The following is a 25,921-nucleotide window of genomic DNA, read 5'->3' on the forward strand; positions in this document are numbered from 1 at the left end:
CCAGTGGCGAAGCTACCTGAGCGACCAGAGCGGATTCCAGCGATTAAACTCAAGCTAACATTATGGTAATGAGCTATGACGCGTTTCGGCGAAAAACCAATGACAATCCACAGATTGTAGGGGTCCGACAATCCGCGGGGTTCGCGGAAACAAACGTGTAAACTTTAGTTCCTATCCAAACAATAGTCGTTTAATCCTGAGACTGTTGCAATTGCCGTGTCGAGTGCTTCAATACAATAGTGTAGTAACCCCACACATACCTTTCTCACTGCAATTACGTTTTATTTTGGATTTATTTCGGATTTTATTTCGAATTTAGTTTATTTTCACAGCTGCCTCTGCTATTCCTGCTCTTCTCAGGTGTACCTAATGTAGTTTACATCATTTGTAAAGTGATGTATATCTTGAAATTGTAAAATAACAACACGTGTCCCTGCCCTCTCTTTCCTCATGTTTTTTTCCGCGGGGGGTGCTGCACAGCCGCGGGGCCTTTAAGAATTGAACATTCTAAATGTGACGTCACGAGCTACCAAAGCTACCAAAGCAAATTCTCAAGCGAAGCTTCTCCAGCGACCTCCGCTACCAGGTAGCGGAGGTCGCTCTTGGTGTACACGCAGCATCACGCACCACTTCACTGACAGCAGAGACACGAGGAGCCTGTGGCAGGGGATACAGACCATCACAGACTATAAACCCCGACCACAGACCTGTGACAATGACATCACTCTACTGAACAGTTTGAACAACTTCTTTGGACGGTTTGAAGCTGACAACAGCACCCCTGACAGAAGGCACCACTCGCTCCAGATGACCAGGGGCTGTCCCTGTCTTCAGCCAGCGTGAGGAGATCCCTCTCCAGGATCAACACTCGCAAGGCTGCAGGACCTGACAACATTCCTGGCCGGGTGCTTAAGGATTGTGCAGAGCTCACAGATGTCCTCACAGACATCTTTAACACCTCCCTGAGCCAAGCTGTTGTTCCCACCTGCTTCAAGAGTACCACCATCGTCCCTGTTCCAAAAAAAGCCTCTCCATCCTGCTTCAACGTGCCCTGTGGCACTGACCCCGATCATCATGAAGGGCTTCGAGCGGTTAGTCATACAGCACATAAAATCTATCCTCCCACCTTCCCTGGACCCTTACCAATTTGCATATTGGGCCGACCGGTCCACTGATGATGCAATTTCCACCACCCTTCACTCAGCTCTCACTCACCTGGACACTAAGGACTCATATGTGAGGATGCTGTTCTTAGACTTTAGTTCAGCTTTCAACACGATCATCCCCCAGCAGCTGATACAGAAACTGGACTGTCTAGGACTGAACACCTCACTGTGCAACTGGTTGCTGGACTTCCTGACCAGAAGACACAGGCAGTCCGGGTCGGCAGCAACGCATCCTGCACCATCACACTGAACACAGGGGCCCCCCAAGGATGCGTGCTCCGCCCCCTACTCTTCACCCTGCTGACTCACGACTGCACACCAACACACAGCAGCAACCTCTTCATCAAGTTTGCGTATGACACTACTGTGGTGGGGCTCATCAACAACAACGATGAGTCAAACTACAGGGACGAGGTGAGCCAACTGGCCGCGTGGTGCAGAAACATCAATCTCTCTCTTAATGTGGGGAAGACAAAGGAGATTGTTGTGGACTTCTGGAGAACCCCCACCCATCACCCTCCACTGACAGTAAATGGTGATGCTGTGGAGAGAGTTTCTGGTTGTGCACGTCACTGAGGACCTCTCTTGGAGTAGTAACACCGCATTGCTGGCCAGGAAAGCTCAGCAGCGCCTCTACTGACAGAAAACAGCCAGAGCACCAGCCCCTATCATGCACACCTTCTACTGTGGAACCGCCGAGAGCATCCTGACCGGCTGCATCACTGTGTGGTACGGCGGCTGCACTGCATCCTGCAGGAAGGCCCTGCAGCGCATAGTGAGAGCAGCTGAGAGGATCATCGGCACCCCTCTCCCCTCCCTCCAAGATATCTACAACACACGCCTGGCCCGCAAAGCACTCAGCATTGCGGGTGACTTCACCCATACCATCCACTGCTTCTTCAGACTCCTGCCCTCCGTGAGGAGACTGAGGAGCCTCCGGGTGAGAACCAGCAGACTGAGAGACAGCTTCACCCACACAAACTGTACATAGCTCACTGTCCATACTGTAAATTCTGTTTATACTGTTAATCTGTTTATACTGCCATATGTATATATATATATATATGTATATATACAGATTTGCCATTGCTGTTTTTATATATCTTTTAGCTTGTATATATATATTTTTTTTACCTCCTACTTTATATATATATATATTATTTTTTACTTCATGTTTATTGCTGTTTTGCACCAGGGATAAGAGGGAAACACTATTTAAATTCTGTGTATGTCCTGCACATATGGCAGCATTGACAATAAAATTGACTTGACTTGACTTGAAAACAGACTTTTACAATAATAAAATAAATAATAAAACCTGCGTTAATGCGCAATAAAATAGTTATCGGCGTTAAATAATTAACAAGTTAACACAATAATAACTCGCCCAGCCCTAATTTCAAGATAAATAAATAAATTAATAAGAATTGCTCTAGGAAAAAACTTAACCTATATTAACATTGTAAACTCATCTACTAAATAACTATATATGACTCTGGTACTCTTAAAGTATAGGCCACTGATCAACCAGCACCCAGAATCTGTAGATAAACGTATTGTTTGGACTGTCCTCACTCTCAGGGCTGAATGAGAGAAGAAGGAAGCAGGGTTGAGATGAGATAATCTTAGGGTGAGAGTATTTATGACAAAGAGAACAACTAATAAACTTAAATTGGTAACATTATGGAGCAGCATGATGGTTTGGGGGTTGTCTGTCATCTGAAAAAGCGTTTGGAGCTTTTAATCTCTGTGATTCATTATTTACTGTGATGCTGCTCAGCTGGTCTTTAGTTAAAAACTTTGCTCTCAGGCCAAGCTTCCAACTCTGTTGATCTTTTCTTTTTCTCTTATTAGGTCTCTTATTATTGACCTCAAAGTTGATGATGAATAAAGTAAATAAATTCATTCCTGTCAATGACATTTGGGGTCCAATCCACAACACCTCTTCCAAAGACATTTTCTGTCTAATCTTCTTAACTTATCTTAACCTTTTCTCCTCTCTGTCAGGCCCACAATTATCATGGAAAATATGTTTAAACGAGGACATTCCCCCTAAACGTTTTGCACGCCTATGTGTAGGTTAGGCTCATGCTAATGCTATCTTGATATTAGGCCAGGTCAAATTGTATCTTGCCAAATATGCCTATCACTAGGCTAGGCTACTGCTGGTGTTAATGTTGATGTTAAATTATGTTAGCTTAAAAGGCTTCTGCTCTAAGTTGGGTTAAAAAAAAAAAACAATGCTAATTCAATGCTAGGCTAATTTAGGCTAATTTAGTTTGTTGCTATTGTGATTGCTAGTTTGGAGATAGATTAATATTAGCTTTATTGCTAATGCTAATCCTTGCTAACTTATTGAAAATTTAGAGCTAGGTCATTGCTCAACCCGTTTTGATGTGACTCAAGCTAAGGGCGTTGCCCTAACTTTTGCCCTACTCAGATGCTTCCAATCGGATCTATTCACATTGACCTTTCACCAGCCAAATGAGACAACAATGCACATCACAGCTCTGTAAATTCTAACCAATGAAGTATGAACACACTTCTAAGCTACCTCAAAAGATTTTATTAACTCCTCCCAAAATCTGTAATCTAGTAAGCAAAAGACAACAACTGAACCACACCCTATTCTTTAATTCAAAATGGCATTTTTAACTAGCCTGGGAATTCCCATGCTGCTTTGCGCGCAATTTCATTCTCACTGCAAAGGCAGCCTAGAAACCACCACCCTTATTTTTGCCTGAGTTAGGGAACCAATCACAGAACGGGGGGGGGGGGGGGGGGGGGGGGGGGGGGGGGAGGGCAAAAAGACGATGACGATGTCTATGCGCGACACCGAAGCTTGTAGAGTGTTAATCCAACATGGCAGCGGACACAACGTTACCGTTCGATGCAGCCTTAGAAAGTGTTTTAAGTAGCTTAGAACGCAAGTTTACTTTTATTTGACTTTTTTTTCTTCTTCTTCCTCGTCGAATTTCTGTCGCTCTACATACGTCATCTGGTATAAGTGATACGACTGGCTATGAATCGCGCGCAAAGCAGCATGGGAAGAACCAGACACCATTTGATAGACATTCGTAGCGCCCAATAAACGGCTCTAGGCATTCGTAAACCACGCCTCGAATACGAGAAAATGCACACCTAGTTCCCAGACCACCATCTCATCGAGATGTGGACACGTCAGCCAGGCTAATTTTTAACACTCCTGTAACAAATTAAGGACGGGCCAAAATACAATCTCACAGGATGGAGACAAGGAGATATACAGTTAAATAAAAGCTTAATTATTATGTTCTAGAAACCTGAGACACTACAACAACAAGATAACATAAAAATATGATTGTAACAATGACATTTGCAGTCACAGAATAGAAAAGTACTAAAGCATTCAAGGACCCCAATGCAATAAATCCAAACCAGCAACATAAACCAGAAACAGGCCTAACAAGGCTGTTAACAAAAACAGGACAAACATCTTCAAGTAAATACAAGATACATTTTTTTTTTTTATATAATTTTTGGGGGGCTTTTATGCCTTTAATGGACAGGATAGTTGAAGAGAGACAGGATGCATGGGGCAGAGAGAGGGGGAACGACATGCAGCAAAGGGCCGTCCGATGCGGGACTCGAATAAAAAAATAGGAGTTTTATGGACCAGGTTTTTTTTTCTTTTGTTATCCCATTCTATCCTCCCTGTTGCTACAGCAACACATTTCATCCATGATTCTAATGAAAACCTTGTCTACCTTGATCCACATTTGCCTATCTCTCCTGCGTCTGTTGCCATCCAAACTCACTTTAAAGTGATCAGAGTATAGAGGCTTTCAACCACTCCTAGACTTTCAAAATGAATGGGTAAGTGTGTACTATTGACCGGTACTTTGTCTATACACACACAATTATTCTCCCACATTTACTAAGTACAACTGACATTCAGGACACACCCTCCGCATCTCTCTGCTCTCAGGCCGGTGTGACTTCCTCTGACTTAACTCCCACGGCTATCAGTAGTTATCAATGACCCCATAAGAACAATTACAGTAGTTTTAGATTTACATTTATGACATTTACATTTATAAATCCAAGATTTATATAATGAAAACTGGGGACTTCTGGTAATATTTGGATAATAAAAGTCAGGATATCATGGCCCTTGCAGCTTGACTTTCATTGTCCCTTCATAACACAGTGATCTGGCGCATAGATTGAGCCTGTGTAGAAACAAGTGTTTTGTTAAAGGAGATGACAAATTCTGTTTTTGCTTTATTGTAGGTAAGGTGAACACCTACCAGGAGCTAGATGAGGAGATTGATTTCCTCTCCACCATTATCAATGAGCAAAGAATGGAATCTGTGGTGCCAGGTACTTAACAGTCCACTACCCCACCCCCCCTCCCTTTTTTATTTTCACCATCAAATCGCTGCTGCCAGAATTACTCAAATTTCTTTGTTCTTTCTCTCAGCCCCCCCTTTCCAGGATGTCAAATCCAAGCAGCTCGATAAGCCCAGCCGAGAGTCACTGACAGAACAGCCCGCCAGCCAGAGTGTCTCTTTCAGCAGTACACCTCCAAGCACCACCACAAACCACACCCCCGCTCTGCTCAGCAATCCCATCATCCTCCCCCACCCCTCTACTGATCATGTACTCATCAGTAAGTCTTTTCTGTTAGCAACAACCTCTTACTTGTTGGAGAGATTGACCTCAGTTCTATGAAGAGCTGCTCATAATGTCAGGTACCCTCCAGGCATATGAACGAGACAGAGGGTTTTGAAGCTTCTGTTCTCATTTGATGATCTGAAATGAACTTAACAACTCTGGAGACTGATTAAGTTGAGTTTGGTTTACATGTTTATTCCACAGCAAGCAGGAATCTCGACTAGAGAAAAAATATCGTAAGAAAATCAGACTGTTAAACACATAATACACAGTCTAGTAAGATATAATTTGATAAAAGCAGAAGAAGTTCAGATTCAGTGTGTATTTGCTGATATCCGTACCCCCCATTACTTATGATCCCACTCCTGCAGGATTTTGGAGATCTGATTTTGTCAAGACTGATGATCAAGACTTCTGACAGGGGAGTCTGATTTAACTGCCCCATTTACAAGAAAAGACTGAAAATGAATTTGGAATAGCATCCATCTTGACGCAAACAGGCATTCTGAGAACTTTACAATGCAGAACATTTAGACCAGCTTAGTTAAATGATCTTCTTTGTGAGTTCTGAATCCACTGAAATCTCGGGACTGACCTTGATGGTACTACAGGATAGTACACAATAGAACTTGTATGTTAGTGCCAATTAGTTCTGTCACACTCCATTACTGGTCTGGATACTGTAGAGCCACTACTGACAAACTGACACTCAGTTTAGTGAACTCTCAGACAGAGACAGTTTCCTCCTCTGCCACATGCAGACCTGCACTGCACACCGTCTGTTTCTGTGTTTTCTCAGTCATGAGCAGCGTCTTCGTGGTGGCAGGTTCACTTGCATTGATCATAGCAGGGTCCTGCTGGGTCAGGTAAGATATATCTTTCTCCCTCAATATTTTAAAATGACAGCTGGAACATTGCTCTTCCTTTTGAGATTTGAAAAAAAATAAATAAATCGCCTGCAGACTTACTTCAGAATTTTCTGTCAGTTTTAAAGCTTGAGGTGTAAAAATGATCAAGTGCAAGTTGAATATTGCCCGAAACTACGGACAGCTTACATTTAGGGCTGCAAGCACATTATTTTTCCCCCATCTCATTAATAATTTCTAGACGGCTTTGAAATATCAGAATATCCTGCCAGATCCTGAGGAGGTATTTTAAAGTTGCTTGTTTTGTCTGATCAGCAATCTAAAACTCAAAGATAGGAAAGAAACGACGGGTGTGTGATCTGTGGAACAAGATATCCAGATATCTAAGTTAACCAATAAAACCAAGCAAAATAGCACATAAACATATTTAAGAATATGGAAGCAAGTATATTTCCTTGTTATTTTTGCTTAAAATTCTTAACACTTCCCTTATTATCTTATATCTTCTGAATTGACAAATTTATTGTATGAAATTAACTTCAACTTAATTTTGTTTCTACTGCACCAATTCACAATAAAAGTGATCTCAAGGTACTTTCAAAGATAAAACAAAGAAGTTCTATTCAGTCCAATAAGAATAATTCCAATTAAATTCAGTTTGTTATGTAATTCAGTCAAATTTATTATAACAGTATTATTATTTGCCTTTTCATAAAAGGTTGCCTAGCTAAGGAATCTAACAGAAAGCATTGCAGCAAGCAGCAGCGGAGAGAAAAAAAAATCCTGCTTTTACCAGGAGGAGACTTCTACCAGAACCAGACGGCAGTCATCTGCCTCGACTGGTTGGGGGGTGAGAGGACAGAGCATACACAGACGAGCAGCTATGGCAGAGGGACAAAGATGATGGTGTTTACATATGAATGGCCTAAAACCTGGACAGTACTTAATCTTGGCGACTGCAGCTCAGGAAGAAGAGCAGTCATCTGCAAACTGGAAGGTTGCTGGTTTGACACCCGGCTTCCTCAGACCACATGTTGAAGTGTCCTTGGGCAAGACACTGAACTCCATGTTGAGTGTAAAAGTGCTTTGAGTGGGTAGAAAAGGGCTAAATAAATACAGTTCATTTACTATTAGGTTATATCACAATAGTCTACTTTTGTATTGCTCATCTTCAATGTTATGGAACATCTTTTAGGCAAATTTAAAAATAGTTCAAATCAAAGCAGCAATCATGTCGGTCAGTTTCAAATGCATCACCTAATTATTTTTTTTGGTTTGTTTCAGATTGCAGAAAGGCGTGCACCTAACTCAAAAGGTGGACTACCCTGCTCACGGAATGATGAGGGCTCACACCTTTTGTAACTCTGTAAGCAGAAAATCTCTGTATTACCACAAACAAAGTGAAGTACACAGTGTTGACTAAAAAGCTGCTAAAAGCTCTTTAAAGACCTCTCACTAGACCATGTATTTATGTTACACTTCCTTGGTACATTCATAGACATATATAGTTCCAAACTCTCCAGAACTTATGTCCAGCATAATTGTGTAGCTCAAGCCATGCTACACCAATAAATACCAAAAAATGACAAACATGCTTGTCCTTTAAACAGTTTGAGCTTGTGCGGTAGAAACAAGATCTGAAAAGGGAATTTCAGGGAGTTCAGAATTACAAAGTTACTGGGTGTGCTTGAAGACGACTGATTTTCTTACGTCCACCTGCCCCTTGGTGTGTTCCAGCCTGGGGACAAAAATCTGGCCCACAGCGCCCAGATGTACCACTACCAGCACCAGAAGCAGCAGATGCTGTCCCTGGAGAAGTGAGTCACCTCATTGGCTCCCGCTCATCTTTCCTGATCATGTGTATCTGTCTTATGCCTCCCTGCCCCTCTGCCCTCTTGTATTATCCTTCTTGAATACCTAATGTGTTTGCATTTGTGTTGTGTGTGTGTCCTCTGCAGACACAGGGACGAGCCAAAGGTTCCTGACTCAGGAGCATCGACAGATGAGGAGAATGAGGATGGAGATTTCACTGTGTATGAGTGTCCTGGACTGGCACCAGTGAGAACATTTTTGATTATCACAGCTGATACTGTAAAACTGTTTGTTCATATCAGAATAATAATAATATTAAGACCACACAAAAGAGACATAAAAAGTAGGCCCAGTATGTTATATGTAGTGTTTTTTGGTGGCTCAAATTGCAACCAACTTAATATCTTCCATGTTCTTCAAACCACAGTGGCCAAAAATATGGAAACGGCTCTGTGTTAATCTCGTGTTTGGCTTGTTCCTTCTCAGGAACTTATAGTTCGCTAATAGTTATTAATATTTAATACATTTCAGACAGTAGATGACCCTAAATGTTAGTATGACTTCAGGACAGAAAATAAGTATCACACACACATTTTCTCATTTCATCTGCTGCAGTGGATCAAATTTGCCACACAACACTGTCCTTTCTTTATTAGATTTTTTTATTTTATTTGTAGACTTTTCCAACACAACAGAGCCACTATTATTGTTTGTTTACATTCATGCATATCTTGAGATATTTAACATTATTCGATATAGTAAAGACATCATAAAGATTCTGATGCAAACTCAAACACAATGAAGCAGAACAATATCTTCATTCACTGAATGGTTAATTGTACTGTGCATGCGTACTTTTTTGTTTTAATTAAGAAAAGATTTTATTTCTAATTATGAACTACACTCTGTTTATCTTCAGACTGGTGAAATGGAGGTGAAGAACCCTCTGTTTGACGATTCCACTCTTTACCTGCTGAGATTCCACAAGTAAACCTGGACATTTAGATGTTTCGTATTTATAATGCAGCACTTGTGTGGATTACTGATTGAATTTACATAAATGTACACACTAAACATACACTGCTGTTTTCCAGGTCCAGCCATTTTCAAGAACAGGGTTGAGAAAGTAAGGCACCGCACATGGAGGGAGAGTGAAGGAGGGAGAGGATGAGGATGTGGAGGGAGGCACAGATTAACGATTTAAAAACTCAGCAGTATTGGATTCACTTATGAAGCACGACTTAATCTGAAAAAAGTGTCTCTCACTCTATAGCCACAGTTTCTTTTGTTTAGTTTTCTGTTAACCTGTATCAGAGAACTTTTGATCAGGAAGAAGACTATACAGCAAATCTGTTTGAGCCCAACTGTGTTACTGAAGCAGAATGCATTGCATAGTTTTCTGATGCCACTGGAATAGTTAAGTATTTGTATCAGTTCACTGTTATCTGTCCATGAACACATGTGTTTATTTATCAGTAAGTGCTCTTGAAGAAATGAGTTCTAACAGTAGACTTTGGTTTTATTTCAGTATTTTTCAAGAATAAATATAATTTTGATATAGCATGCTCCATGCAGCACCACAATCTGTAAGTATGTTATGTAGCAATTTTATTCTCAGTCTTTCTGTATGCATGGACTGATGATGCCATGTAAGAAACCAGTTTTATTATGGATTTTCTTTATTTTACACACACTAAAATATATGTGTGTGGGTTTGTGTTTGTGTACATGTATATATATACATACATACATACACAAACACATTGAGAGATATAGATATATGATTTTAAAATAATTTGAAGTCTTTATCTGAACTCTGAAACAGAGAGTCTATCTTGTATATATGAGAACAGACTAACATGGATTGGCCCTATGGTTTTGTCATCTGTACATAAGGGGTAATGTAAATGTTCCCCTGGGTTCATGAGGAGTGTAAAACACTCTGCGATAGTTTCCTTATTAGGGACTGTATTTTTCAGGGTACTTTATTTTATTAATCCCAAAAAGGGAAATTATATTACTTGTGTTCTCTGGAACTTTTTCCACAAAATAAAAAGTAAAATCTCTTAATCCTACTGAGTACTCACTGGGAAACATAAAAAAAAATGCAAAGCTCTTTGTAGACAGACAATTGTTTACATCTTATTGTCAGGGACAGCCAATTTTGCAAGTTTAGACTTTCAATAATACATTTAAGACAATATTGCAAAAGTCATTGGTATGTGAGGAATCAGATCATTCTTACCTACCTCAGAAATGGGAAGAAGCTGTCCAAATTTAATATATTATAAAATATTCATGACCCCTCTTGTTCTTTTAAATACAGTGACAATAAAAGCCTAATATATGGAATTTGGCAACTGTGACATTGAGCTTGCAAGAATTTTTTTTTTTCAATGTAGCAATTACATGTTCTTTTTGAATCTTGACTAAAATCTTGTATATTTAATTACTTTGAAGCAATCATAAATAAATATATGCATTATACCCCATAATGATGCTGACATTATTCTGTTTGACTTAAATGATACACTAATTGAAGGTTAATCTGATTCTGTATATAACAAGGTCAATAGGAAGTGTAACCTGCGGCTGACTTGCTACTTTTGGATACCCTAGTGTGTCAGGCTCTTGGAAGAGAGCGTGTGTTCCGAGACCGTGTAGATATCCTTGCGGAGACAGACGAATGGCTGACATTGTGATTTAGACTGCCAAGGACTGTGCTGCTGCAAATATGCAGCTTGCTAGAGCCACAACTCCAGAGCGAAACACGACGATCAAACCCAATTCCACCACACGTGGACATCCAGGTCCTCACCACCCTTGGATTTTTGGCCACGGGAACCTTTCAGAGGGAGATTAGATAGATTGGGTGTGTCCCAGTCCTCTGTGAGTCGTGCGCTCCCCTTGGTCATCAAAACTCTCATCAGTTTATCACCCATGGTACATCAAATTCCCATACACTGCTGTCGAACAAGTACAAATTAAGAGGGACTTTCAGGTCATGGCTGGACTGCCAAACATAATCGGAGCAATAGACTGCACACATATACGCATCAAAGCACCCGTGCTGTTTTGGAGCGCACTATCGGTGTGCTGAAGGCCAGGTGGGTGTGTCTCGATACAGCGGGGAGAAAACTGCTGTATAGCCCAGAGAAGGCATGCCAGATTATTCTGGCATTCTGCGTTTTGCACAATATTGCCATGAACGGAGGTCTCCCACAACCTGAACCAGCCGGTAGACAACATGCCAGAAGACCCCCCCTCATGGACCGCCCCATCAAAGAGCTATCATGATGAGGCAACAACTGATTGCACGGCTTTAGTTGCAGTCATCGAGCGCCTGGCCATTTTTTTTTAAGCCATTTTCATATCAAACCATTTATTTTTTATTTTGGTGACATTACGAACTACAGGTGACACGGAATTAACAGCACTCGTAATAACTTCCCATTTCTTCACTTTAGCAGGTCCCGTAATTCTACTGCTGACACTGCTAAAAATAACAGGTTTTCCTTTTTGGATCTCTGAAAGCAGAACTTCAATCTCAGAGCCCATAAAGTTGTTCTTTTTGCACCTTGATGCCATTCTCATGACTCGGAAGCGTAGCCTTATATGGTATCATTTAGGGCGTGGAGTATGCAAATTTACTATCCTCTTGCACGTGCACTTAAATACGCACGGGTGGCATTCATCATTTACGCAGGTCGTTTACACACATTTTTTTTTAAAGTTAAGAGCGTTTGTTGAATCTGACATGGCGTGTTCGTACGAGATCTTTGTACGAAAAAAGTGAGAGAAATTTAGAATAAATATATGAAAATGTTTTTGCATGAGGCTCATTGTTCCAAATTGATGGTACTGGCACTGTTACCCACGGCACATCCCAGATGGATTTTTTTCTATTTTTCCTTTGCAAAAGCTGTCATCTATCCTGAATAAAATACACCAGTGGACCCATCAGTAGTTATGCGTCTTACCCAAGGATGCTTTGGAATGTGGGAGTGGAATCATCAACCTGCTGATTGGCATACATCTGTTCTTCCTCCTGAGCTAGAGCCACCCCAACTCTGCTTTCCCTTCACCAATGCTGCAAGCTAAGCAAAAGCCTTTGTTTTGGTCACTCTCTAAGGGTGAATTAGTCTATTAAAGGAAGATGTAACCATCTTGGCTTGCTACCTTTGATACAAAGTGTTTTGAGACTATATATAATATGTTACCACCACGTTTAGCTTGCATGTGGATATTATAAAGCTGAAATAAAATGAATTGATATTTATATGACCTTAAGTGAAACATCTTTTTTTTCTCCCCACCAAAAAAAGTTATTAATTGTAGTTCAAGAACTCCAGGAAACGTGTCATGTTTTAAAAGATAAATTCATTTTAATTATATTTGTGATACGCGGAGGTGGGGTCGCTCTCAAAGCCGCCACCACCTCTACAGTACCAGGTTCTTTTGACTACGAGGGCGAGCAGCACTTAACAACCCGAACACAATTGTCCATCCATCCATCCATCATCTTCTGCTTGTCCGGGGATCGGGTCGCGGGGGCAGCAGCTTTAGAAGAGAGACCCAGACGTCCCTGTCCCCGGCCACTTCCTCCAGCTCTTCTGGGGGGACCCCGAGGCGTTCCCAGGCCAGCCGAGAAACATAGTCTCGCCAACGTGTCCTGGGTCTTCCCTGGGTCCTGCTCCCAGTGGGACGGGCCCGGAACACCTCACCAGGGAGGCGTCCAGGAGGCATCCTAACCAGATGCCCGAGCCACCTCATCTGACTCCTCTCGATGCGGAGGAGCAGCGGTTCTACTCCGAGCCCCTCCCGGATGACCGAGCTTCTCACCCTATCTCTAAGGGAGAGCCCAGACACCCTGCGGAGGAAACTCATTTCGGCCGTTTGTATTCGCGATCTCGTTCTTTCGGTCACTATCCACAGCTCGTGACCATAGGTGAGGGTAAGGAACATAGATTGACCGGTAAATCGAGAGCTTCGCCTTCTGGCTCAGCTCCTTCTTCACCACGACGGGCCGGTGCAGAGCCTGCATCACTGCAGACGCCGCACCGATCCGCCTGTCAACCTCCTGCTCCATTCGTCCCTCACTCGTGAACAAGACCCCGAGATACTTGAACTCCTCCACTTGGGGAAGGATCTCATTCCCGACTCGGAGAGGGCAATTGTATGCAACAATAATTTACTGCAATGATGATATAAAAAATTAAAAGAATAAAAGAATGTCTGTTCTTAAAAAGGAGAAAGCCTCCTTTTAAAAGTCAATTTAAGAACAGTCTAAATCCAGGGTACTCCAGACTCACGGCCACGCTCCAGTCCTAAGCTCTGTCCTCCTGCTTCGCTAGTTAGCCACCGAGAGCCGTCCTCCACTCCAAGTAGCCTGAAGATCCTCCAAGGTCCTCCCGTTCGTTGTGGATCCTTGGATTGCCCGTGGTTCATTCATCAGTCAGCTCATTGCAGGCCTCTCAATGGTGTGCGTTGGGTAGGCTTTCCTCTCTCACTGTCCCATTGCAAGCTTTGGGCTGGTGTTGCGAGACGGCACATCAAACAAAAGGTACTTACTAAAGCAACTTGAGAGCTTTGGTGTATGCATTATTACTTGGCCAAAAAACAACTCCAGGTAAACAGATTCAAGCGACAAAAATGTTTGCTCATTCACAAAAATGCTGACTGGTTACTGGAAAAAATAATTTGGTGTGGAGCAGAGGATCATCTTGTTCACTTTGCAATATAAAGAACCAGCAGAGAGCAGCAAGACTAAAACGGGCAACGAAAACAAAAAACACAAACAAAAGGCTGGCACCCCAACGAACAAAGACAAAAAAAAGAAATATTGTCATTTTTCGTTATGATTTCATTGCAATTCTCCAGAACTGAACTCCAAGTGGTTTTAATGTTTGTGTTTATGTTTATGCATTTGGCAGACGCTTTTATACAAAACAACTTACACAGGTAGGCTAAGGGGGTCTAGGCTAAGGGGGTCTTGCCTAAGGACCACTGCTGGAGGTACTTTTCATACAGGGAATTTGAACCCAGGTCACCCACATGAAAGGTGGCAATCTCACCCCTACACTATCCAGTCCTGCTTGGCCCAACCTCCTGCTTATATCAAGTGTCGACAGCCGTTCCTCCTCCAGCTCCACCGAAGCTCTGCCCGAGACTAACGCTAATCTAGTCTGATGATTGCTTTGGTCTGGGTCTGAAGTAGGAGCTGCTGACCCAGAGGATGTGGCAAATAAAGTGGAGGAATTTATTGAAGCTGTTTCAATAAACTTTCCGACAACGATATTGACCACAGAGTGACTGAAAATTTAGGAGAAGTACTCCACTGCTTCTCTGGTACCGGGACGCAACAGTTTTTTAGTGGTTGCAAATAAAGTTTTGTTTGATAGAGTATCTAAACCAGGGGTCGGCAACCCGCAGCTCCGGAGCCACCTGCGGCTCTTTCATCCTTACGGTGCGTTCACACCAGACGCAGTGCGAGTGATCGCACCGCGTTACTCGCGCGAGTGTTGCCGTGGGTGTAAATTGAATTCACTCGCCTCCTTCGCGCGAGTAAAAAACAAGTGAATAGCTCAAGGGGCTATCCATGGCTGATATAAGTACCATCGTGTCCTTGTACCTGCTGTGGCAGTCCGAGATTCGTCTGAAACGCACACGCCGTCGTGTCTGGGTAAGTGACATCATCCGGTGGTGCATTCAGCTCGGATAATTTCACCGTCTTCTCCAGGAGTTGCGTCTGGGTGGCGGCCGCTTCCAGCGGTGTTTCGGGCTCACTGGGACCCAGTTTGGTGGCCTGCTCGGGAGGATCGGTGCCGTGATCTCTCGGCGGAACGCCGGCTGCAGGCGCTCCGCAGCTGGGCCGCGGCTCCGTTTCAGCTGCGGGGCGCCTGTGGTTGGTGTCCTGCCGAGAGATCGCGGCGCCGGTCCTCCCGAGCGGGTCGTCGGGCTGGGTCCTGGTGGGCCTGGGGTGCCGCTGGAGGCGGCCGTCATCCAGACGGAACTCCTGGAGAAGGCGGTGATTTAATTTTTTTATTTTATTTAGTCAGGGACCATGTGCAAAGTACATTAATTACAAAGTAAAGAGATGACCTGCACCAGATTGTAGCTTAGAAGCTAATATCCATCTGCAGTCCCATCTGCATGTCACAGACACGACTCCATTTCAGCTGCGGAGCGCCTGTCCATCTGTCTCCACGTCACTGTCGTCCAGAATCTCAACGCTGATAGGCTGTCTGATGCGAATATTTCGCCAAAGTTGGATTTTTTTAACTCGCGCGAATCGCAGATTTTCACTTGCGTGGCGGCAATCGCCTCACCGCTCCTCACCGCGCCTCACCGCGCCTCACCGTGCCTCATCGCGCCGCCGGCTCGAATCCGCGTCTAATCGCGTCTTTGCATTGACTTTGTATGTAATCGCGTCGCCCGACCGCGTCTGGTGTGAACGCACCGTTAAGGCTCTAGCATGGTTGCCGCATCTGCTCGCGCGAGCGGTGTTGATGACGTCACGAGTTCGTGCCCGCCATAGGACCCTATATAGTGGCGCAAGTCGTTGCGCGAGTAGTTGCAATTTTCTCCGTCACAGAGGTGGCGCTGCTACGTTAAGGTTACCTCTACTCTACAACCACGAAAGTGGAGAAGAAAACAATGCCGCTGTCAAGAGCAAGAATACTGTAATTAATGATACTGCTGCAGTTTTCAGATCATTTTAATTTTTTAATTCAGTCAATAGAGGTAAAGGTCTGAAGCCCCCGGCATCAACAGAGTCTCTGCCCTCTTCTTTGCCTTCACATATCTGTCCCGTAGCTTCTTCCACACATTCTTACAGAACTCTCCCTCTTTCCCCAAAGTTCTGCCAATCTCTGTGCAGCAATTTTGGGAGTTTACGTTGCTCCCTGTGCTGTTTCACTGCAGTTTCGTACAGCTGTCTGTACAAACACACCTCCTCACTGTGCTGTGCTGTGCATTTATCGAGACTTTCAAGCCCAGGTTGGCCAAGTATGGAGAAATGTAAGAAAAGAAAAATATCTGAAGAAAATATAACATTTTATGATGCCTGGGCAGATTCCTTAGCTTTTACCTCTGACGAGAGTGGCTTACCAGCATGCCTAATTTGTGGTGAGAAAGAGACATTCAACTCGACGTGTTTTTCTTTATTATTATTGGTATTTTAAAGAGTTCAAAATGTGTTCATTACATAAATAAAATGTCATTTTCTCTGTAGCACTTCATGGATTTCGTAATCAACACACTATAGTTGTTTAAAGGTAAAAAAGCAATATCTTCATTTTTTTTGTCAAAAAGTATTTGAGGCTCCCAGTGTTTCTTTTCTGTGGAAACCGGGTCCAAATGGCTCTTTGAGTGTTAAAAGTTCCCGACCCCTGCTCTAAATCAATGTAGAGGTGAATAGCGCCACCCAGTGTATAGGAATGTGTCCACTTGCTCTGCATCAATCCATTATCTGGAATCGATTTGGCTTGACTTGATGTGCAGGGTAACCAAGCAAGTGTTAGGAATCCGCCCACTGACTTTGATGGGCGAGTTTGACAGATAAAATGAATTAATGATGCACAGCAACACAAGGACCATGAAATAATTAAATAGTGAAATAATTATATGTTTTTTACATAAAATTAATTGGTATTTTAATTAATTAATGACATTTAAATATCATTTAATGATTTATGTATTTAATTCCAATTTTAAGTAATTATTTAATGATGTATTTATTTATTTAATTTCTACACTTACAAATTTATGTTCACATTCAAGGTTTATTACATCCTATTCAGGGAGTCAAAAAAGTGATTTCGGCTCCCTATTTGAGACTGAAAGGCTCTTTCTGTTTTTAAAACCTTTTACAACCCTCCGTCTTAGACTCACTGTCAATAAAGAGCCCAAATTTAAAGATTCCAGTGCTTTTCATTCACTGGAATATCTAAAAATTGTATTATTACTTTTTTTAAACTACCAAAAAATTATCACAGCTCCCATCTTAATAATAAAACGTTTCTGTCAGGAAGGCATTTTAAATTGAGGACTTATATAAATTGCAATCCATATATGTTCTTTCACCTTTTAAATACATTGAAAGGGCTATAAAAAGTTAAGACCCTATGATGACTGCTTAGTAAAGTGTATCAAAGCTTTTTTATACTACTTATACTAGATGTTTTCACTCCAAGTAATTTCACTATTTCAGAAACAGCAAAGAATGAAAACTGCCTAAATAAGATGTAATGTTCCTTTAAATGTGTTACAGAAGATGCAATGGAAAAGGTGGAGTAGGATCTTTAAAGTATAAAGTCCTTGGTCAAATTCTAGCCATTACAAGACAGAAGAGGTGGCAGCCCACCTCTTTGCCACGACCGAGGTGCCCTTGAGCAAGGCACCGTACCCCCCATGCTCCCCGGGTGCTGTGATTGGCTGCCCACCGCTCCAGTGTACGGCATCTGTCTTCATGAGTATGTGACCCTGTGCATGTGCATGTGTGTTCAACAGGTGCCAACCTGGATGGGTAAAATGCGGAGAGTTAATTTCATGAGGCACCTGAATAACATGATAATTAAAAAAAAAAAAAAAAGTGATATTAACTACTCTCAGTCTAAAGCTAAGAGCTATAATTACTTTTTGGCAGGTTAAAAGTTGTATTTATGACACTTTAAGGGTATCCTATCAGTCCTTTGGACTGGATGCGATATAGTTTTGAAAATATGAGACTATTGAATGAAATCAAGCCATTTCTAGGCAGAAATCAACTTTCAGTCTTAAACTGGAAGTTATGAGTATATTAAATTATTCTGTGAGGACCACACTGTTGCTGTCCTCACATGCTACAGTGAAGTCATGTTTACTGGAGTCAAATCCCCGTCAGACTTCCAAGTTAACTTGTGACGAAAAGAAAGAAAAAAGAAAATGGATTGTAGAATTTAAGAATCCTTTCTACAACTTAGTTATGATTTCAGTTTCTTATCCTGATGAGGTTCTGAAAAGTATGCCTTTTCAAAAAAGAAAAACTAAGGAAGTTTCTCATGCTTGCTCTAAATTACTCTAATAACAGTTTTTGCACACCATCATTTAACACATCCGTCTGCCTTCACGGTCTCTAACCATGAGCCATTGACTGTTGGATGAGTTTAATTATTGAGTCGAGTCATAGTTTATTTCTATAGCACATTTACAAAAGAACCCAAATGCAGCTGACCAATGCGCTATACAAGCTGAATAAATACAGGGCTGGGCGCGTTAACTCGTTATTATTTAACACCGATAAATATTTTATCACGCATTAACGCAGATTTTATTATTTATTTTATTATTGTAAAAGTCTGTTGCTCACAGGCTTTTATTTTGTAAAAGTCTGTTGCTCACAGGCTTTTATTTTGTAAAAGTCTGTTGCTGTCTGCTGCGGAACCGGAAAAGAAAGCAATCGGCGGATCCACCAAACATGGAGAAGGGTACGGAACTTTTACTCGGCCATTTTCATTTTAAAGTTCTTCCAGACGGCGGAGTCAACAGAACCAAAGTCATCTGTAAACACTGCCAAGTTGAATTGTCTTCTCAGCGTAGTAGTTCCAGTCTAAAATATCACTTAAAGGCAAAACACACAACTGATACCAGCAAGTCATTCAAGGAAACAGACAGTGGCGCGAGGCTTCTACATAAAAACTACATAAAGATGCTGACGTTAAAAGTGTGTTTGCACAACAAATGTTATGGCACTTTCATTCATATGGCAGCACATTTAAAATAAAACTAAATGCTAAAGGCTATACACTACTTTTGAATTCATTTTTGGATTTTGCATACAAATGCAATTAATAGTGATTAATCAGGGAAATCAAGTGATTAATTAGATTAAAAATATTAATCGTTGCCCAGCCCTACTTAAAATGTATTTGATTGGGAGAGATACCAAAGTACATAGATGAACTGAAAACAGCTTTTCAATGCAAGTATCACAGTGAAGAGATAAGAAGCAATAAAATGTCCAAAATAAATCTAGTTAAGAACACGATGTTTAAAACTAGACATTAGTACGTTAGTAATAAACTTTTGAATTCATTTTTGGATTTTGCGTACAAATGCGATTAATCGTGATAAATCAGGGAAATCATGTGATTAATTACATTGAAATTTTTAATCGTTGCCCAGCCCTAATAAATACAGATATGATTCTTGAAAACAACAATACATTTGAGTTAAAAATAAAACAGTGGGGCATCACATAGATGAATGAAATACAAACAGTGCTTGCATGATAAAAGTCTAGATATGCCACTCAGGCCTAAAAGCTAGTGAGAAGAAATAGGTTTTAGGCAAAGTTTTAAAATGATCTGAGCTGCTATGACATGAAAAGGTAGGCTGTTCCTAAGATTAGGAGCCACAACTGAAAAGGCTCCATCACCTCTATATTTTAGCCTGGATCTGATTACTTTCAAAAGCAATTTATTTATATACTTCAATGCTCTGGATGGAGATTGAGGCTGTAAAAATTCAGACAGGTAAGGTGGTGCCATGCCTTTGATACTCTTGAAATCAAGCAATACGATTCTAAACTGGAACCTGTAATAGACTGGAGGCCAGTGTAGAGAAGCTAAAACAGGTGTGATATTATCATACTGTTTCTTTCCACCGAGAAGATGGGGGAAACATGAACTACTCTCTCAAAGTCATGTAAAGGAATGTAAGTCCTCACCTTACTGCGTAGTCTTAATTGAAAAAATCTCATCTTGATGACTGAACAAATCTGTTTTGTCAAAGGCAGTAAAAGATCATTCCAAGGTTCCTTGTACAGTAAAAATGTGGTGGGCCATGTGACACTCAGTGGGGTTACATGGCACTATAAAAATCGGATTAAGGGCTAAATTACAATGAGACTGAGTTATTAAATTCATGTTTACACCTTAATCTGACAAGAAATTGAATCTAATCGGGTTACTCGCGATCGGATTAAGACCCCGGGATAACTCAGTTAAAAGTCACACTAAACCTGATTGTAGATGCTGAAGCACGTGGTGAATTAGACGTTGCGTTCTGCGCATGCTCCAGATTTTTTCCCAGCCACCTAGCGATAGCCGCACATGTTACGGTGTTTACTGCTCGGAAGCAGGGGACTGCTGGGTCTGCTCTTCGGTCTGCACGGTTTACATTGGATGCATTGATATCAAGGGAGGCAAAAATAGCACCAAGCGATGTGAGGTCTGACTTTTTCCTGTACAACGATTTTGTGATGCAAATGTATTACTCTTTTGAACGCATATTGTTTTGAGAAGCAAGACGCTTTATTTTTGTGTCCCCAGCCAACTAGCCGGACTACCTTCGTCAACTCCAAAACTCAGCTGGGACTCCGCTCACAGGACGCAGCGGGGGGTAAGTCAATGTTCATAAATGATGTTGCTAATATGGGATGTCATACAGCTTCATGTCAAAAGAGGCGAACTATCCCTTTAAGTGGGTACAGAAAATGGATGGATGGATGGAAGTTTATAAGGACACACATGTCACATAAACTGAAAAAAGGTTCTAGTTTTTACAGCTGAATGCAAATTAAATTCTCAAATTCTCATCTACTTAGCCAAAGATTATATATATATAAAAAAGTATAGTTTGTAATGTCGCAGCCTGGAATCTGTTTATTTCCTGGTCTGCTCCTTGCTCTGACACTAATTGCCTTCATGATATTCACCTGTGCCTGATTAACGTTTGCTCTCTCCCACTCTGCACTCCGCCTATATCAACTCCTTCCTGCCAGAGATCCCTGCCAGATTATCGTAAGCCTCACAGCCAGCAGATGTCTAGCCTCACCTCTCTACTTTGTCTTCCTGATTTCCTGTTCCGACCTTTGCCTGAATCAGTTTTGTGGATTATAACCCTCTGCTTCCAGAAGACCTCCCTGGATCCTCAGGATCATACCAACCTTGGATTACCCCTGACTCTGTCATCTCTGGCCCTGTTCTCCGTACCCTGGAGCGGACTCTGACCATCATGGATCCACGTCCTTATTGGAGGATTATCCGGACTCCAGCTACATTCAACTCCTGTCCAGCACCTTTGATCCAATAAACCTTTTACCACTAAACTTGTGTCTGGCTGAATTATCGGGTTTTCTGATCTGGTCATTACATAGTTAGTATAATAATCTGCCTTTGTAAAGCTAAATCTCAGAACGGGATAATTATTTAGCTTGAAGCACTTTCAACGTTGTGGGTAGACATACACAAAACAATTAAAAACCAAAATAAATGTATTTTTTGTTCATTAATCCTGAGTTTGTTGTGAACAACAAGAACAACATGCTTCCTTGGTTAGAGCAAATGCAACAGACTTATTTATGGTTACACACAACTTCCCACTTCTGCATTTTCACACATCACATAGCAAACCCAATCAGCCACTCGAGATCTGTTTTTGTGGTGTGCAGTTCACATTTGTTTTAGTAAAACTAACTAAGAAGCATTTCACTTTATGTAATGTTTTTCACATTTGCTTGGGGTGGCCTAGCAGGATCAGGAGTTCCAATCAAAATATATAAATTCCCCTAAAAGCATGAAGAGATAAAATCTTAGCTGTTAACCCATCCCTCCAGGTCATGATACAGCTTATTGGTTGGTAAACTTGGATATTTAACACAGATCTGACACAGCCTCTCTCTCCAGTCAGTGTAGGTTTTGATTTTGTGAGTCCGGTGCCAACGGAAGAACTCCTCATAGGCCTGCTTGTCTGAAGCCACATGCTTCAGATAAGCAGCTAGATTTGCTGTGCTCCTGAAATCAGCCACGTGGATAAAGGAATGAGGAGGAGCCACAGCCTCGTAGGTTGCCCTATTCGGGCCAAGAACCACTGGAATGGCCCCTGCTTGGAACGCATTCCTCCACAATTTCTCACTAATGTAGTCCTTTGCCTCAGAGTTCTCAAAAGCCAGATAAAAAAGACAGTTTCCAATAGTGGATAGCAGCTTCTTCTCTGGCAGAGGTTTCTTGTTCCATTTTCCATATACCTCAATGGGGATGTACTTCTTTAGACTTTGGTAAACACCAGTACGAGTCTGGTTTAGCTGGTATCTGCTGACCACCCAGCTGACAAAGCAGGAGCGATTTGAAGCAGTCTGAAAGCCCAGCTCATAAGTGCCTCTGATGGTCTTTCCATAAGGGATAAATATATCTGCATCACGCCTGTAGCTCATTGTCCAGTTGAAAAAGTCATTGAGCTGCTTGAGGTTTGCATTGTTAACAGGAGGCTCCAGGGACAGCCAAACCCAGCGCTGGGAGATAGGGCGATCCAGGTGCAGGGGCATAACTGACCGATTTTTGCTCAGCTCCCGATGGTGGAACACAACCACATCAGCAGTGGAGAATGAGGATGTGTTATCAGTAAGGAAGCAATGGCTGATGTTGTACATCTTGAGACATTTGTTCCCATCAAGACTGTACGAACGGCCAAATGGCCAGTGCCAAAGCAAAATGCTTATATTTCTCTGAAGAACTGGTGGAGTGTATAGATGCGGATAGAGCTTATAGTCCAAGAAACTGTAATACAACAATGGTGAGAAGAAGCTGAGGACAAGGAGGAGGAAGAGGAAGCAGAGGGCTCTGGATTCAGATCTTGTCATGGCTGGGTGTAATCCAGGTCAAAAGGGCACAGATCTCTGGTATGAAACCCTAAAAGGGAAGGAAGGGTAGATCTGAGGTATAATTATAGTTTCACATGCTCTGTGAGAATACACATCTAACATTTGACAGCATTTATGTCAGAATAATATCAAGCAGATAGAGTAGTCATCAGTAGTAGAGAGTAGACAAACATGATGAAAGGAAGAATAATGATTGAGATCAATGGCACGGTCAGAAAGAAACAAATTATATATACAAATATGGATAAATATATCTATCTATCTATATATCTACTATATACTGTATATGTGTGAGATATATTTTCTGTTTCTTTCTTTCGCATTTTTGCATTAAAATAACTTTATTGTGTATGTTGATCCTGAGGTTATTTGGGAAATAAAACTGGCACAGGGTTGCATAGATGGTACATCCTGATAGATGGTGACAACACAAAATCAGTTTATAAAACTAACTCACCAACACAAATAAATCTGAATGAAAACCTATTGTGGATACATAAAGTAGCATTCTATCAGCTTAGTAAAATATTTCTTACTTAAATCAGTTTACTTTGTCAGTGAAATTGGTAGTTTGCAAAGAGAGGATGCTTCTTACCTTCATGAGATGGCATCAGACTGTTTGCTGCCACCACAGTGTTGCCTCCTCAACTGCTTGGAGGAAATCCTGCCCCCACCTAAGTTTTGACTCATCTCTTGCTTCACACTCACACTAGGGTGTGACAGCTTCAACCAATGGTCAGTAGCATTACAACAATAATGCAACAATATTTAGATATTTTTTATATACAGTCATTCTAAATTAGATGGGTTTTTAAAAAAAGCAAAATCGAACCTAAATTCACATCTTTTCTCTCAAACATAGATAATATTCACACTATAGGCCAATTTACTCTCATATTTAGTTGGGCCAGAGACAATAAAAAACCCTCACCAAAAACACCTACCACCACACAACCCTGTCTCGCAATTGTTAGATAAGCTGTTAAACTGCTAATGCACCAGCTCTTTGCAGAATTAACACAGCAACTAGTGGCACTCCAAACTTTAACATTGCTGATTTCACATGTGTAAACCACAAACTGGTGTTCCTCTTCCTGTTCTTGTAGCTCTGCAAAGGAAAGGTGCACAATGTCATACCACCCTTGTAGGCACAAACCACATTCTAACTGTTTCGGGTATTCCCCCTAATTCTCATAAATCAACGATGATAAGCAAAACCTGTCTGTTCCTAAAGTTAAGGACATCAAAACATAGGTTGGATGAATGCTCCTATTGAAAGCTGGTTTTCATGTTGAAATACGTTTTTGACCTAGCTGTGGCCTGGAACTATATACCACAGACCAGCACTGTCCTTCAACTCCTGCATCATCTAAGCAAGCAGCAGGTAGCAGTCTAACTTTTTGTCTCTCTATGTAGGTTACACTGTTCTAACAGGACCACCCCGAGTTGCTGTGAGTTTCAAATGTAAGGATCCTAGGTTATATTAGCAAAATGTAAATGTTTAAAGTACTGGATGTTAAGCATATATATCTGGTGTGATCCCAGATCGTTCTTCACTCCTAGTAGGAACTTCACCGGCCAACTATTCATGACTAGCTCAAGTTTGCTAGAAATCGTGAAAAGAATGACAGTACAGAACTTTGTCATTTTGTTAACAGAGGAATCTGGACAAAGGATCTCCAACTAACCATTTGTCACAGTCTCAGCATCACGGAGCTTTCCTGCACTGTCAGAGGTTTTATAGTCACACTGCACTGCCAAGGATTACCACCACGAGCCAGCCATGTGAAAGTCTGTTCATGTTTACCCCTTCCCCAGCCACCGGTCAGTACTTATCAGGATTCAAGTTTCCAGCTTCCAAGCTACCCTGTTAATCAACCTATTCCCTCACAGAGCTGCAGCCCAGTCACACAGTTTTCTTTATGAATCACAGGAAGACCTTTCTCTGCAGTTGCATGTTTATTCATTCATTTTGTAAATAAAATCTTTCAGAGGATTTTGTCCCGGGCCCAGCCAAACCTGTCAGCGGCCCTGTCCACCTGTTCTGTCTCAGCCCCGATTTGGATCCTGCCAACCTGTAAAACCCTGATATATGTTTCTTTCTTACTTACTTTTAGCAGGCCACACACAAACATCAAATTAAGTTGAGAACGTAAGGTCAGGGTGACGTTATCTGACTCCAGTTCCCACAACAAGGTATTGTTCAATTGGAATAATATCATTAACATATATGGATTACTCTGTACCTCTGATTAGATTTCAGAGAAAAGAGAGAGAGCGAGTGCAAGAAGAACCATTGTAAATCAGTGGATCTCACAATGATTTAGTTTGAAACAAGGATTAACAAGAACAAAGCATGCCAACAATGTTAGCATGTGTGTAACATTTGTGATCATAGTGGCCACCACAATTATATGGTGTGTTTGCATATTAACATAGTCACTTACAGAGTGAAGAAAACAGCCTTAATTTTGGGAGTGTATGCAAGTATGAAGTCAAAAGTTTTAGACAAATTACAAACTCCACCCAATTAATGTCATCAAAGGTATTACAGCTCATCCTCTTAGGGGGCTCACTACAGTGACATACATTGCTAGTCTGTCAAAAGGAAAAAAACATAAAACAAAACAACAAAAAATTATGGAAAATAAAAACAGACATGAAAAGTCAGTACAATATGTCTGATCCGTAAGACGGTTCGATACATTCAACCCTGAACAGAGGCATCCGTCTGTCTGAAGATGATTTAGTAAACCTTCCAGACAGAGAGACACAGAGTA

The 25,921-nt window shown here is 41.5% G+C and overlaps 2 protein-coding genes across 3 annotated transcripts in view; one reads left to right on the top strand and one right to left on the bottom strand.

The window, feature by feature from the left end:
* The window catches only part of npdc1b (neural proliferation, differentiation and control, 1b), a 50,966-nt gene extending 39,971 nt beyond the window's left edge, over positions 1-10,995 (top strand). The window contains exons 3-10 of one of the 2 annotated variants that reach the window (XM_075468146.1): positions 5,439-5,528; positions 5,629-5,817; positions 6,622-6,688; positions 7,973-8,054; positions 8,426-8,505; positions 8,647-8,746; positions 9,420-9,487; positions 9,595-10,995. In XM_075468146.1, the coding sequence (XP_075324261.1) occupies positions 5,439-5,528; positions 5,629-5,817; positions 6,622-6,688; positions 7,973-8,054; positions 8,426-8,505; positions 8,647-8,746; positions 9,420-9,487; positions 9,595-9,622 (704 nt within the window). In that variant the 3' untranslated portion in view covers positions 9,623-10,995. Of the gene's footprint in view, positions 1-5,438; positions 5,529-5,628; positions 5,818-6,621; positions 6,689-7,972; positions 8,055-8,425; positions 8,506-8,646; positions 8,747-9,419 lie in introns of both variants that reach the window. The other variant, XM_075468147.1, reaches the window with a different exon arrangement.
* A 10,787-nt stretch (positions 10,996-21,782) lies between these two features.
* On the bottom strand, positions 21,783-23,785 carry LOC142382943 (alpha-(1,3)-fucosyltransferase 7). Its single transcript, XM_075469069.1, has 2 exons — positions 23,737-23,785; positions 21,783-23,169 (listed from the first exon to the last, which is right to left on the bottom strand). The coding sequence occupies exon 2, from the start codon at positions 23,118-23,120 to the stop codon at positions 22,074-22,076; it is 1,047 nt and encodes a 348-aa protein (XP_075325184.1). The 5' UTR covers positions 23,121-23,169; positions 23,737-23,785; the 3' UTR covers positions 21,783-22,073.
* Between the last annotated feature and the right edge of the window lie 2,136 nt (positions 23,786-25,921).

Source organism: Odontesthes bonariensis, chromosome 6 (genome assembly GCF_027942865.1).
Source record: "Odontesthes bonariensis isolate fOdoBon6 chromosome 6, fOdoBon6.hap1, whole genome shotgun sequence".
Classification (NCBI taxonomy): domain Eukaryota; kingdom Metazoa; phylum Chordata; class Actinopteri; order Atheriniformes; family Atherinopsidae; genus Odontesthes; species Odontesthes bonariensis.